At 42.1% G+C, this 15,783-nt stretch overlaps 1 protein-coding gene across 3 annotated transcripts in view; it reads right to left on the bottom strand.

Moving 5' to 3' along the window:
- The window catches only part of LOC129336141 (calpain-13-like), a 148,111-nt gene that overhangs the window by 26,632 nt on the left and 105,696 nt on the right, over window positions 1-15,783 (bottom strand). For all 3 annotated transcript variants that reach the window (XM_054989364.1, XM_054989280.1, XM_054989199.1), the window contains exons 12-13: window positions 5,559-5,725; window positions 2,172-2,208 (exon numbers count right to left, since the gene is read on the bottom strand). In XM_054989364.1, the coding sequence (XP_054845339.1) occupies window positions 2,172-2,208; window positions 5,559-5,725 (204 nt within the window). The remainder of the gene's footprint in view (window positions 1-2,171; window positions 2,209-5,558; window positions 5,726-15,783) is intronic.

Below are 15,783 nucleotides of genomic sequence, written 5' to 3' on the forward strand. Positions count from 1 at the left end.
CAGGTAGCTGCACTGGTCCAACATAAAATCCAAAACCAAAAGCCATGAAATCGTTTTTATTAAGAATAACCAAAATAACACAAAAGAGTGTTCAAGCTTTAGAGTGGTCCTCCTGATCTTTTCATCAGGCTGAAAGTTAACTAAAGGTAGGAGGGAGAGAGGAAGGGGAAGGAGAAGGAAAAAAATGGACCATGGCCTTAAGGCATCATTTAAGCATCCTGTGCAGAATGCCCAAGAGATTTGTGTAGAAAAAATGGCACTGGATGGAGCTGGTGGTGTATATCCAACCTTCCTCCAGCTTAAGGAACCTTACACCAATTTAAGCAGTTGTTGCATTGGAGGAAGAGACATTGAAGCTGACTAAAGACTCCTTGGACCAGAAGAAGCCTTCAAACTGCTCAGCAGAGGGGTACCTCTACCCCAATGTCAGGTTGTACGTTTGGTCTTGTGGAGGAATAAGAAATGGAAACATTCAGCTGAAAATATATCAAAAATTAATGAATCAGATGTGTTTGTAACACCAAATGTAAAATATAGGTCCTCCTTCTCTCCCCCCAAAAAACCAAGAGGAGAAGGAAAATGGAGTGGTCTTTACAGTAACAATCCTGAAGATTAATTTTAGCTAATGCACAAATGGAAGTCATATTGGGTAACATTACCTAGTGCTGGGGGAAACCCCATCAGCACTGCTTCTTCCCAGGTCTTTTTTTCCAGAGTTTGAATCATCTGATAATTTACTCAATTAGTGCAGCTAAACTAAGAGTATAGGTTGGATTGGAATCTTCTGAGTTCATCACACTGTGAAACAGTCATGAGGTTTCTTCATCACATGTCCAATTTACTACTCACCCCACATTTACTGTGTCAGTGGATTTTAGCAGCTTTAAAGGTGTTTAAACATTGTTCTAGACAGCTAATTAAAGTGATGAGGAGTACAGCACATTTAAATTAAAAGAAAAATGAGTACTGAAAGAAGTTGAAAAAGTTTTTAGTCATTACTATTAAAAGACCAGTCATAGAGGACCACTTAGATTTGGTTCAAAATACATTAGGAAGCCACAAGTCAATGAGTATTCATTCAGATGGTGTGCTTCCCTTAGGGGTCCTTAGCCAACTATAGGCATGATGAATCCAAAGAGATTTTAATAGAAGAGATCTGAGCATGTTTCTCTTTAAATTTAGTTTTGCTATATTTTGTTTCTTGGCAAAATCATTGTGCCATTCCTAGTATGTGAATGCTCCTTTAAAAACACGTTTAATGGAAATACTTTTAAAAAATTTAAATCCCTAGTTTGATCATGAACCAATAGTTCTACTTTTACCCTCTTTCACTCTCAAATGAGGCTTTTATGTTTCTGAAGATGATGACAAGATTTGACTTTGGGATAAATCTGCAGTACTATCCTTGAAATTAGCTTTAAATCTTGTAAGTTCACAAGATGAACTTATATTTTTCAGAGCAGCTTAGTAAGAGTACTGTGGCTGATTATGGAAACTGAGCATTACAGATGGATTATCGACTGCTCTGGACACAGTCTGAGACACTTTGGGCCAATTCATTGCAACAGAATCCAAGGGCAAAATTTCAGCAAAAGGAAAGCATGGCAGAGCATGTTCTATATTTAGACTTTGGGAAAATTGCCGAAGACCAGCATTAAAATAGGCTGCCAATTCTACTTTAGAAGTATTTTTCTGTGCCTTTAAGGTCTGGTTGGCAGGGGTGGCTGCCAAAGCATAATGTGTTCAGTCTACCAAGGCAGAGCCCCAGAATTTATTTTCAATTCTTTCTGGATCCTGGTATATGTAGAAGGCTGTGCATGACTGGAGTACAAACAGTCTTTCCATTCTCCACCAAGTAACTATGGCATGTCCTCATGCACTCACTCATGAAAGAACACAGGATTTCCAGGGATGGCACTATGGCTAGCTTGAGTCTCTGATTTTAGAAAATTAAGCAGTAGTTCCTCTTGTCATTGTAGCTGCATTGAGTCAACAGAAGTCATGTTTGATATCCTTTTGTTCTCCACAGTGCTGTAAGAATAAGACTACTTCTCTCTGTTCTTAGGTATAATTGCCTACCTAAGTGAAATTGTATAAAGCAGGACCAGATATAATCCATATATTAACATGTACATGTTTAAATGATTACATCTCCTGTTATATTTACTTACCTTTGGCACCACTGGATTGACTTTAGTATTTAGTTCCCTAAGAGAAACAAAGTAGACCTGCATAAGGATAGAGCAAAAGTTCTTCACTGTTGTCATTATCGAATGAGAAGCAGCAGCTAATAATTGCTCTAGATCACTAACAGAAGAACACTAGTTGGCCCAAACTGGGATTAGTAGAGTCGTTTCTATACAGGAATCAGCTAGGGAGATTAAGCTTTATAGCTTCTCCACATGCGATACCCATGGAGTCATTTATCTTATACAGTGCCCCTGCAAGAAAATCTATATAGGCAATACCAGTAGAGCCATCAGAATCAGGATTCAAGAACATCTATCTAAGGTGAGGAGACAAGTTATGGGGCAAATCCACACGCCCTCGGAGCATCCTGGCATTGCGCTACACCCAGAAGTATAGCGTCTTTCTAGTGCGATTTCATGGAAGCCCATGGAAGCCCCACTTACCGCCCATTTTCAGCAATTACACCATAAAGAAACAGACATGAGATTTACTGTATTAGAAGTCGTATGTGACAAGGAAGGGAGAATTCCAGCAAAAAACCTACTCCAACGTGAGAGCATTTGGCTTTTCCATCTGGGATCCCTAGCACTGAGGGGACTGAATGCAAATTTAGACATGTCATGTTTCCTGTAAGAGATTTGGTCTTGATGTTATAATAGGATGCTGCTTCTTTAAATGTAATTACTATTTATTCAGGTATGTCAATTGCACGCCCTTACGGACATTGTTTCCACCGATACCATACCAGACCAGATACTTCTAATGTATTTGAAGGCTTTCTACTAATTGTAAATTTTAGTTTTGAGATTGGAGGAATTGATTTAAGTTATTCATTAGAACTGCCTTTAAGAGTATTGTTTCCATTTAATATAGATATGGTAGCCCTTGAGGAAGCTTGTGCTGCGAAACAAATTGAACTAGCGATTTGTCGGGCTAACTGCCAGCAACTCCCACAAAAAATTTGACCACCGTTTGAACTACAGGCATTTATACTACGGACTCTTGTGGAGGGAGTGGCTGGTTGTATTCAGTAGTTACATCTTCATTTTGGAACGGACTTTTTGATTGTGGAACCTTGATTAGTAGGGTTTCTTTTAGTAGTTTCTCACACGGAACATACGTTTACTGTTTAAAATGTTAACGAACTGGATTCTGGCTGTTATTTATTGACTGTATGAGTTATTCTGGTATGTTATTTATTGAAAATATTTATTGGCTGATTGTAGTATATATGTATTGAACTGTTGTATATTGATTCTAGTGATTCCATTTATTACTCATTGCACTTTATCCACTATTAGCACTTTATTAAAATTGTTTACAATCATTATACTGTATAGTGATAGCTTAGAGGGGAATTGTGGGTTTCTGTCTTAAGCATTATCTAGACATGGGTGCGAACCCAAAAAATTTAACGAACCAGTGGTTCACGGTTCGGTGCCCACTCCCACAGACCTGAACAGATCAGGCACTAATGTGAGCCCTCAGCCAAGGTACCCACCGAGCTTGGCCCCAGGGCCTGGCAGCAGCCCTGGCACCAGAGGGAAGGAGGGACTAGAGCCCTAGCCCACCACTCCCACAGACCTGACCCGATCAGGCACTAATGTAAGCCCTCAGCCGAGGTACCCACCGAGCTTGGCCCCAGGGCCTGGCAGCAGCCCTGGCACCAGAGGGAAGGAGGGACTAGAGCCCTAGCCCACCACTCCCACAAACCTGACCCGATCAGGCACTGATCAATAATCAATGTGAGCCCTCAGCCGAAGTACCCACCGAGCTTGGCCCCAGGGCCTGGCAGCAGCCCTGGCACCAGAGGGAAGGAGGGACTAGAGCCCTAGTCCACCACTCCCACAGACCTGACCTGATCAGGCACTGATCAATAATCAGTGTGAGCCCGCAGCAGAGGTGCCCACTGAGGTTGGCCCCAGAGCCAAGCAGCATCCCTGGAACCAGAGGAGATAGATCCCTATCCCCCAAACCCAAGCTGAATTAGTCTCTCTCCCCAAAGGCTAGCAAGTGGCAAGCAAGAGCTCCGTCCCACTCCACTGCTCGCTGAAAGTGAAACCCAGCCTGGGAGCCCACGGCACAGGTCCCATTGAGCAATGCAGCCTGGGAGCCCACGGCACAGGTCCCATTGAGCAATGCAGGAGGTCTGTGTTTGGCCGTCAGAACTGCCTATCAGGGTTTGCAGGGATGAGATTGGAATGCTGCAGGACACCCCCTTCCCCCTCCCTCCCCTGGGTGTCTTCTCCCAACTTGTAACCACTTTGCAGCTCCGTGGTTAGAAGGAAGACCTGCCGATCAAGGTAAGCTGGGCTTCCATTCGGGTTTCCAGGGCAACAGAAGGAGCGCAGACAGAGTTCAGGCATTCCCCTGGCTCCATTGCAAGGGGAATTGATTGCTGGCGCCTGAGTGTCTGGCTTCCCGAACCGTGGCCAAACGCACTGAACCAGGCTTTTACCGACTGCTGGTTTGTTGGCCGTGGCTGATAACAAACCACTGGATTGCGATCGCGCGATCGCCATTTTCTTGGGTTTTTGAAGTTCGTAATGTGGTTCGTGCCCATCTCTAGTCATGACCAAATCAGTACTACATATCCAAAATTTTCATTAATAAAATTAGATTATTGTTGTCACAATGAATGCAATGAAAGCTGGATCACTTCACTGTAATAATCACATTGAGCCTTCTAATGTGGACCAGTACCTGACTTCACAAATTATTCTAATGGTTCAGTGAGAACCACTTTATCCTCAATAATTTTAGGCTAAGAGACACTGAGTGGTTCAATGAGAATCATAACTGGGCAGGGATCTGAACCAGGCTCTCTCCTGTCCTAGACTATATCACATGGGATCTCTATTTATGGTGACTTTATGGGTTTAGATTTATTGCAGGCAATTGTTTGTTATTGCAAATTGGTTTAAATAGATTTTCAATCAATGTTTGTTAAAGATTTGTTAGATGTAAATTAGTGCAGTAAGCCAATTAGAAAGCCCATTGGATTTAGAGCTCAGATACAAATTTAAATTAATAAAACAAAATCTCTCAGTAAGAGATTTACTCTCAAGGAAGAGGCTTGGTGACCTGGAAGTTCTTTAGTGAGAATAATGAATACATGAAAACTGTAATGCTAAGGCTTGCCAAGAAAGTGACCAGGTCTCCCACTTCAGTGTGAGATCTCTGAGCCTCTCTCTTCATTGCCCACCGTCTCACAGCAGGATGTGGAGGGGAGTAGCAGAGCACTGATGGCATGACATCACTAACAGAGAATATCCAGAAGGATTTCTTAGGAATATACTTCAGCTGGATGTAGGAAATTTGATTCTTTTTGCCAATTCCAATTAAAATGTCATTCACAATAGCTTTACCTGTTATCGCTCTGATTCCTCTGAAAAATCCGTAGAAGGAATTCACACTCTTGGTCTTCTTGTGAAGCTGGAATAATTGTGTAGGTCCCAGGGCTCAAATAAAAGTAATTCACAATGTCTTGTGCTTGTTCAAAGCCCGTGCTTAATTCTTGAGGTTTAGTTCCCCCCTTAGAAATGATGTATGAGAAGAAGTTATCAGGAATTCTGAGCAATGAATACATCCTCCAATCTTTTTATACATTCAATAGATACATTTGAAATCAAAATGATCTGATGGAGAATTCATAACACTTTGCAGGATCAGGGACTCCTGATTTGCCTCTCCTTGGTTCCACAGACATTGATAATGTAAATAACAGAAAGATGGTGGGTAAAGTGCATGGTACCAAAGACAAACACAGTGGCCTAGGAAAGATATGAGATGTCATCAAGAAACCTTCTGAAGAAGAGAAGCAAAACCCCACATATTTAGCAGTGCATGGACTTAGGCCCCATGACCATATATCTGTTAAAATTCTGCAGCCATGTATGAACTTGATATCCATTCTCATAAGAAAGTAACATACCCTATGCTATTTGTTGTTGCTGCTCCAATTTTTTCATCAGATGTAACAATAAATAAAATGTAACAGCTATTACTGTGATGACATAAAGACAGCATAATAAAAACCCTTACTAAACATATTCTTACAAATACACTGGAGTGTATAAATCCCATTTAGAATGGTTACACAGCGTGGCAGAATAATTTATGAGCCATGCCTTTGAGAAGAAAAAAAGATATAAACTGCTGTCTTGCAAAAAAAAGAAGAGGGGGAGGAACCTATTTTTAAGGGGAACATGGAAAATATTTGAACTTCATGACATGACAGATGAATACTTCAATAGACTTAAAAGGAGCTTCTGAAGCTAATGGAACCTATTATGTCTAAGCCTTTCTTTTGTCCTCAACATACAGAATGCCTTTATGATATCAGGATTGTTTCCAACTTTGTCTCTATAACATACTTTATAAGTTTCCTATCACAAACAGAAATTATTTTGAGATTAATTATTTTAAGACTGAGCATTTGTTAACGTAGTATATCTTTTCTCTTCCCCCTATTTGGCAAGGATAAAGTAACATGGAATTATTCTTAATAGTAACTAATTTGGAAGGCCATAATGTAAAAAAGATTCCTTTTACAGTACTCACATAACATTGTTAATTGTTCCCACTATAAATCTAATAAAGTTTGAATCACAAGTGACAGAAGGAGTGAGAACATGTTCCGGTCCTTATATCAGGAGACATGGCCACCAAGTGAATGTTATGCACCATCCATCTGAACAATGGTTTTCAGAAACAAAAGACTGCTGGATCATATAATATTGCTCCAAATGACCTCTCTATTTAAAGTGTCTTGAGTGTATAAGACTGAGGGTTGTCATCTAGAGTCAATTTAACAATGCTGTCCTGCATAATGTGAGACTTAAATGTTGCAAAAATATGTTCATCTGAAATCTTCTACAATTAGCAGGCATGCCTCATCGATTTAAGGTGCTCACAGCATGGATAGCATTATGGACTTGGATGAACTTGAATCCAGAGATCAGGAGCTGAAATATCACTCACAATGTGTAGTCACAATGAATCTCTGGGCAGATGATTGTATCTTTTTGCCTCATATTCCCACTGGTGAGGGGAAAGTCTGACTCAGGAAATGGGTTATTTCCTGTTCTAGGTAGAATTGCAGTCAGGGCCAGTGCATCAATGGAGGCAAGTCTGGCAATTGCCTCGAACGCAGAGGCACCAGAGGGGGTGCGGGGCCGCATGCCATGGAGCAACTGAGTGGGAGGGCTGGGAGGACGCACGCACACCAAGCATTCCCCCCTATCTCCTGCCTGTTGCCTCACAAACTGGAAAAGAGTGGAGGAAAAGTGCTAAGTTTGTTTGGGGGGATTGGGGGTGGGGATGGGATGGAATAATGACAGAAGAAAGCATAGGAGAAGGGAAAGGAGAAAGTGGGAAGGACCTAGAGAAACAGCTGTACCTCAGGGTGTGCGCTTTGAATGAGCTGCTGAAGACTCAAATCCTTCTTGCAGGCACAGGCCTGCTGAATGTGAGAGCACCCAAAGACCATTCCGGGGTGGGCTGCTGCTGCTCTCTCCCAGGATGCCCTCATGTCAGAGGTGGGGAGGGGGGCGAGTTCAGACGGGCCTGTCTATCCTGCCGGGCCTTGTGGGTAAAGCCCTGGCAGATCTTACACGCCGTGACATTGTGGGTCTCCCCCAGGCAAAATAAACACAGCTCATGGCCATCTGTCTGGGCCATCTTTGTGTGGCACTGTATGCAGTGGTTGAAAAGAACTTTAGATGCCATTTCAGGGTCAGGCAAAAGAGTAGTCAAAACAGTCCGAGTTATAATTACCGAGTCCTCAACAAGATCCAAATCAGTACACGAAGAAAGTCTGAATTCCGAAGTCAAAGCCAAAGAAGTAAACAGCAAGCAAGAAGCACAAAAAAACACGGAGCTGCCAAGCAGACATTCTCTCCAAGCAGCGGCAAGAAGAGAACTGAAGTAAAGGGGGCATTGGTCGCTGGAAGAGCATGTGACCGTTTAGGCGGGAAAACAGTCGCTGAGACGCGCAACAAACGGCCCCTTCAGAGCTCTGAAAGCAATGAAGAATTCTCCGGCGGCTGGCCTGCACTTGCACAGTCCCCATGTGTGGAAGCACAGAAGAACGAAGATGAAAACAGAGTATTGTTGACAAGCAAGTGAGAAAAGCAGAACCATAACAAGAGGAGAGGAAGCAGAAGGGAAGCAAGGGCTGCCAGAGATAGGTTCTTTATTCATTTTAGAAAATTTCTATGTAGCCTTTCCTGGGATCCTGTGCAAAGCAAAATGGATTTCTGTTCCCATATGAGTAGGCTTACTGTGTGCCAGTTTACGGCAGGCAATCTCCCTGCAATTATCTCCATTGCCTACAGCCCCTCTGAGTGGGAGAAAAAGAAAGAAAAATAGTCTCTTGTCTCCAGCATCTGCACTGATGTGTCACATATGGATAAAACCCAGATGTGACAGTGGGTAGGTCCAGCGATTGTGATAAACTTTATGGTAAAACCATAGCATTTACCATAGAGTTCCTCGTGGTTCCTATAGCAGTACCCAAAAGTGACATACTGACGTCATTGACTTTGCTAACATCGCACCCCCCAGCCCTCCCACAGATTACCAGGCTTGGCTTGGCCTAGCAACTCTACCTGTAAGTCCCTATGGGCTCCCCTCTTGTTAGTTCCTATTTACCAATCTTCTAGTGAAAGGAAACAAACGAGAACAAGCATATACCTGTGATTTAACTTGAAAAGAAGACAAAAAGAAGGTTATGTGAATACTGTAAGAACAATATGTATAACTGTCCCTGTAAACCAATCTGTGCTCTGTATCTAACCAACAAATCCCAAGACAAAAATTACCCGAGTAATCTTACTAACATATTCCAAAATTTTATTTAATGCAAACTAAACATATATAATCATACAGCAATGTGTAGAATTCATTGCTGGCCCATATAAATTGTTCGTAATATCCCTACTCGCAGTCAGAAAACCATTTACACCGGTGCTAACATCCAGGCTCCTTTAACAATTAATAAAGTGCTTAGTGCCCAGAGTGCTTTCAATATTATTATTGCACAATCAGTGTAAAGTGTAGCTGATGAAAGCAGCTTTGACTCTCAAAAGCTTATACCCTGAAAATCTTGTTGGTCTTTAAGGTACTACTGGACTCAGATTTGCTGATAATGACTGAAATTGTCCTAGAAGGGAACGAATGGTGATAGCAGCTGCGTTTTTCTTACAAAGGAAAGGGAGGATTAATCCTTTCTCTAGCCCCTGAGAATTTATTTGTTTGTTTTGTTTTACTTCATTTGTATCCTACTTTTCTCCCAAATGGGGACCCAAAGCGTCTTAAATCATTCTCCATTTTTTCTCACAACAACCCGGTGAGATAGATTAGGCTGAAAGTATGAGACTGGCCCTAGATCACTCAGAAAGCTCCCATGGCAGAGTGGAGAATCGAACCTGGCTCTCTCAGGGCCAAGCTACAAGTGACAAATGACACTTGAACAGCAAGTGTATTTCTCCCTGTTCACTTGCCCTCCACTCAATCAGCTTGCTGTTCAAGTGTCATTCGTCACTTGTAGCTTGGCCCACAGATTCTAGTCCATCACTCAAGCCACTACACCATACTGGCTCTCAGTTTAGAGGATCCTGGGAAATTAGGGGTGTGTACATGATTTCCAAATCATTCCCCTTCTGAAATTCCTTACATGCCTTCAGATTGTTCTGATTTAATTTCTAACACTTTTGGAGGACATATTTCAATGGAGATGGATTATTTAAACCAGATAATTAATTATAGGTAGGTAAAGGTAGTCTCCTGTGCAAACACTGAGTCATCGCCCTGTGGCGCAGAGTGGGAAGCTGCACTACTGCAATCCAAGCTCTGCTCATGACCCGAGTAGCCGGCTCAAGGTTGACTCAGCCTTCCATCCTTCTGAGGTCAGTAAAATGAGTACCCAGTTTCCTGGAGATAAAGTGTAGATGACTGGGGAAGGCAATGGCAAACCACCCCGTAAAAAGTCTGCCAAGAAAACGTTACGATGCGAGGTCCCCCCATTTTTTTCAGGGGAACGGATCCCTGTAGACTAGAGATCAGCTGTAATTCCAGGAAATCTCCAAGCTCCTACCTAGAGGTTGGCAACCCTGTCCCTTATTTTGTCCCTGTATTGTTCTTCAGGGTCCACTAACACCCTCCCCTAGAACAAAACCTTTGGGGACTTGGGGGCTGCAACTAGTATATCAACTGTGCAACTTCTAACTGGTTGATTAATTAACATTTTAATATAATTAGTTAAGGTAAAAGTAAAGATAGTCCCCTGTGCAAGCACCGAGTCATTACTGACCCATGGGGGGACGTCGCATCGTAACGTTTTCTTGGCAGACTTTTTACGGGGTGGTTTGCCATTGCCTTCCCCAGTCATCTACACTTTATCTCCAGGAAACTGAATATTCATTTTACCGACCTCAAACCCAAGTCCCTGTTCAAAGGTACTTATTACCTAAATTTTGGCAGTAGGGGAGATACAAAGGCTAGAGAGGAAGAAAAGAAGAAATGGCAAGAGGACATAATAAATTCCTGCTTCAGTTGGTTCTTTAGCCCAATCCTATAGCCTATGTGGGCTCTTAAGATTGGACCATACACTTTAAAAAAGTTACTGCTTGTCTCATTGGTAAAGGGCCCTTTTCACACTACATACCTGCTTCCAGAATATCGTGACATGCAGCGCAAAAAACGCAGAAGATAGTGTCTTCTCAGGAGAGTTTTGCACAATGTCACAAGAGTTTTGCACGGCATCGTGCAAAACTCTCACGAGAAGATGCTATCTTCTGCAGTTTTTGCGCTGCATTTCGCGATGTTCTGGAAGCAGGTATGTAGTGTGAAAAGGGCCAAGGTGAACTCTAATGTCACATGGGCTCTAACAGAGGTCAATAACTACTTAAATCTCTTCGAAAATACTCCTGAGAATCCAGCCATGGAACATTTACAAGCATGCCATTAGCACTAAACACCCTTCCAGGGGATAGTCCAGTTAAAATCTAATTAAACATCCACATTTTAAATCTGTGCTTAATGAATAAATTAACCATATTGATTACTCAATTAATTATTTTAGTCCTAATTATAACTCTCTTGCATCAGATAACATTTCCTGTTTACTCTATGCAGGTTTTCTACTTTTCTTGTTATTTTCTTCTCCATGACTAGAATCTCACAGCAGGGTTTAATATACAAACCCACAGCATGACACAAGACTGTGATAATACTTCACTCATGAGACTTGTACTTTAACGTCGAGATCTAAATGCCTCTGCGGCGAATAGAAGGGCTTCTTTGTGTATGCCACACATCTTTCCTGTTTCATAACTATAGATCTGTGCATTGTGTCAAAGGCTGCCACCTCAGATTTTGGAAGTAACTCCCTAGGCATTGTCAGGCTGCTTGCAAAATGGTGAGAAAGCCAGAACATAGAATAAAAATGAAACATTACATGCATTTAAAGTTTTTCAAAATTTTGCTATTTGAATTCAAACTTGTCACAAAATGTAGGACATCTATAACACTTGCTGGATTGTTCGAGGAAGTGCCTACCTGTCTAGCTAGGGAGATCCTGGTTCATTGAGTGGTGGTTGTTGTTACCTGCTCTGCCTTATAAATTAATTTGTTGATGGCACATGGGAATTGTAGGGTTGCCAAGCCAGGCCTTTGGTCATATAATATGGGAAGAAATTATGTCCGTGTGTAAAATCTCAGGGTACTTCACATTTGGGATTTGTTTGTTTGGTAGATGCTGCTTCATATTTTTTTTTCTATTTTCCATTACATTCAACTGAGAAGTCAGGAAACCAGCGTATGTATTAGGTCTCAGTAAATTTACTGTGTTAATGCATTGTACTACAACTGTCCTGGAAAAGAGCAGGCCTGGCAGGGTAATATTGTTTGTGTAAATGAGGAGTCATTAATATACTTGGAATACAAAGCCATTCGTGCCCAAAGGGCACAATTTGCTGTTTGTCCTAACAGCAATGGGAAAAACAGACAAACCACAACACCTGCTAACCTGCAATGTGAAAAACACTGGAGATGGACAAATTTCAGGCAGAATTCTTCTGGAAGAGGTATTACAGCAGCACCACAAAAGGCTCAGAACTTGGCTATAACCCCAAAGGAAATTACCGTCATCAAACTGGTTGCTGCGGAATGACCTTCTTTAAAACCAGCTGCATTAGATCAAAATAAGAGTTGCTAACTCCAGGTCAGGAAATTCTTGGAAATTTGGGTGGAAGTTTACTGAAGAGAGGGAGGTCAGCAAAGACAAGGTGTAGGGCTGCCACGTCCAGGGGATTCCCTGCCATGAGCTCCTGTTGCCCACCACCACTCAAAGCAGCAGCGAAAAATAAATAAATAAAACCCAGTGGCATCACAAGCATAATGTCACTTTGGGGGAAAACCCAGAAGTGATGGAAAACAGCAATACCTAGAACTCCCTGCTGTCACTTCGGGGTTTTCCCTGGAAGTCACATCGTCATACTTGCCCCACCACCACATTACCAACCCCAACCATCCCACCAGGGCAACTGATATCTCTAGTCAGCAGATCCATTGTTATTCGAAGAGAACTCCAGACCTCACTTGGACTTTGGCAACCCTATATCAGAAGGAAGTATGTTGTGACCTGCCTTTTCAAATCCCATGCTCTAGAAATGTGGGGCTCAGCATCTTATGATCCCATGTCTGTTTAGGTCTCTCCCCCCCACCCCCAAATTCGGGTTTACATTTTTAACCACGTGGTCTTCAGTATGTTACTCTGAAAAGGAAGCTCTACAGATTTCACTGGAAACCTTCTTTAAAGTAAGTTAGTACAAAATTGCATTCCAGATAAATTAAAACAATCCTACTGATGATCCCTATTGTATGAGGAAACAATTAAATATTTTTTAAATAATGGAAAATTTCAAGACATGAAAATAGTTACATTCAAAAGTTTACCAGCAAATCCACATCTATTTTCTCCTTAGAACCAAGCTAAATGAGACACCTGATACTTGGCAGGTTTGTGCAAGTTTACCTGGGAAGTGTAGTCGGAGACTCCTTCTCCTCTCTGTGAAAAGGGGTGGTCAAGTAGCAATAGCGGCGGCGGTGGCAGCCCACTCCTTCTGCCACTGCTAGCCACCTGCCAGCTTCAGGCTCCCCTCGCTAACTCTTTCCCTCCCATCTTTCTGGCCCTGCTGCTTCTCTGACATGCCCCCCCCCAAGCTCCAAGAGGAAAACCTGAACAGATTCCTCACCTCAGGTTTTCCCAAAGAGAACTTTCTGCCACTGCTAGCTGCCTGTCAGCTGCAGCTGCTGCTCTGACATGCCCTCCTCTGCCCCTGAGCTCCCAGAGGATAACCCGAGTGGAGAGGATCCAAAGAGAACTGCTAGCTGCCTGCCAGCTTCCAACTCCCCTCACTGACTCTTTCTCTCCTGTCCTTCTGGCCCTGCTGCTGCTGGCCCAACTACACTTCCCAGGTAAACTTGGGCAAACCCGCCACATTGGGCGTCTCAGTTAGCTTGGCTCGTAGTCATCTCCAAGTCAAAGTATTTTCTTTTTCTGAGAGTTGGAAATCCAAGAAATTTTATGCAGTACATCAGAACAAATGGAGCATGGCTTCATAGATATGTGTGCAATTAAAAAGAAATCACTTCAATTTTTTAAAAAGCAGCTGTATGTGTTTGGACTTTTGTGCCATTTTACATTTTAGAAAAATTTTACATTTTAGAAAATGTAAAAGGCACATCATTTTTTACCCAGTGCACAGACTGCATTTCCAGATCATGTGTATTCACACATACAAAAAATATTTCCACTGATTACTAACACTTTTTTGCTGTTGTATGAATTTTGCCAGCTTCTATGATGAGCAAGATGGTGGCCCCAAATGAGCATCAAAGAAGAGGGTCTCACAGATTTGATGCGTAAAGCCCAGCAAACACATTTCAGGCCACAGATGTTGAGAGAGATGTTGAAAAAGAAATACACACTTTTACTATAACTGCAAAAGATAATGGTATGCTTGTATTTTAAAATACTGTACTGGCTCAGCATAATTGAATCTTTGCCTCAATATGATTGAAGGTTTGTTTGTATAATATATTTTGGTGATGAAGAGCATCTGAGTCTAGAAACATACTAGGTTTTTGTTAAATCAATTTGTTTCTGGGCCCTTCTGTGTACATCTCTGCCTTGCCTCTTTGGGGGGCTACCCTTTCTTGGGATGCATGGGGGCTTCCAGGATTATTATGGCATGTATCCAGAATGCATGTCTCAATCAGATGAGTGTACAGAACATGATTCTGCTTATAGATCTCCCTTGCTGGTTGGGACTATTGAATGTGTGTGTATGGTTTGAATGCATATTAGCAAGGACAACTGTTAACTTTTCTGAAAAAACCACCCTGTGTTCACTGACAGTTACCTGTATTTATTTGCATACCATATTGGAATGTTTTCTAGATGGACATTCTGAAATGTTTTTGTATCAAAAACATCTTGAAAAGACCTTGTCATGTAAATATTAGAAAATATTGCCTTTTAAAATATCAATCTAACATTCATTTGGCGCTTGGATAGTCAAGCAGTGAATGCTGTTTAAAATATCATTTTGAACACTGGGTCAACATTCACGCCATGGCTGTTAATATTCACACTGCAGAATAAAGGCAGTTTGTTACATTCTTTCTCCCCTGCATATACATTTAGTAAATATTTAGAATGTACTAGCTGTTGTTGCCTCCAAGAAAACCATAGCCTCTAGGGTTGCCAGCCTCCAGGTAGTGGCTGGAGATCTCCCGGGATAACAACTGGTCTCCAGGCCACAGAGATCAGTTTACCTGGAGAAAATGGCTACTTTGTGGGTGGACTCTATGGAATTATGCCATGCCAAGGTCCTTTTCCTCCCCAAACCCCACTTTCTCCAGGTTTCTCCAGGTTTCACCCCCCTTCCCCCAGATCTCCAGAAATTTCCCAAGTTGGAGCTGGCCTCCCATGTGAAGACAATATGAGTATTATGGCAAGACAGATGGGAATGAAGGCTTGGTTACAGGCCTAGAAATGCTGATTTTATATCCCAAGTAGAATTCTCCTTTAAGATCTAGCTGTCCCTACTTTTAAAACTCTCTTATCAACTCCCTCTTCTTCCTTCTCTACCCTTCTCTCCAAGGAATTCAGAAATCTAAGATTTAGCACCCCATTTTACTTTCACAAAAACCTTGTAAGGTCAGGCTATGCTAAGTTACTGTGTCAGGGAGCTTCAGGGCACCTCAGAATTTGAATCTGAGTCTTTCCAGTGCCAGTTTGCCTCTCTAACCACTACATCACACTGGCTCACTCTGCTGCATGATTTCTTCTTCTTCAGCTTAAAAGACCATCTATTGGTAACCCTTTTTTGCTTCCTTCTACTCCTGTTGCTTTCCTCTAGCAGAGCATTGGTAATACAGATCAGACTTCTACTTGAATTCCTTCCTGGCTGTCTTGTGCCTGATTCTCAGCTCAGGAGAGTAGAGGCAAAGCCACAGGAAGGCACTGGTGTAAAAAACCCCTACTAAATGACAGAATTAAAACTCACAGATAGGGTGGGAAAT

Source organism: Eublepharis macularius, chromosome 1 (assembly GCF_028583425.1).
Source record: "Eublepharis macularius isolate TG4126 chromosome 1, MPM_Emac_v1.0, whole genome shotgun sequence".
Taxonomy (NCBI): domain Eukaryota; kingdom Metazoa; phylum Chordata; class Lepidosauria; order Squamata; family Eublepharidae; genus Eublepharis; species Eublepharis macularius.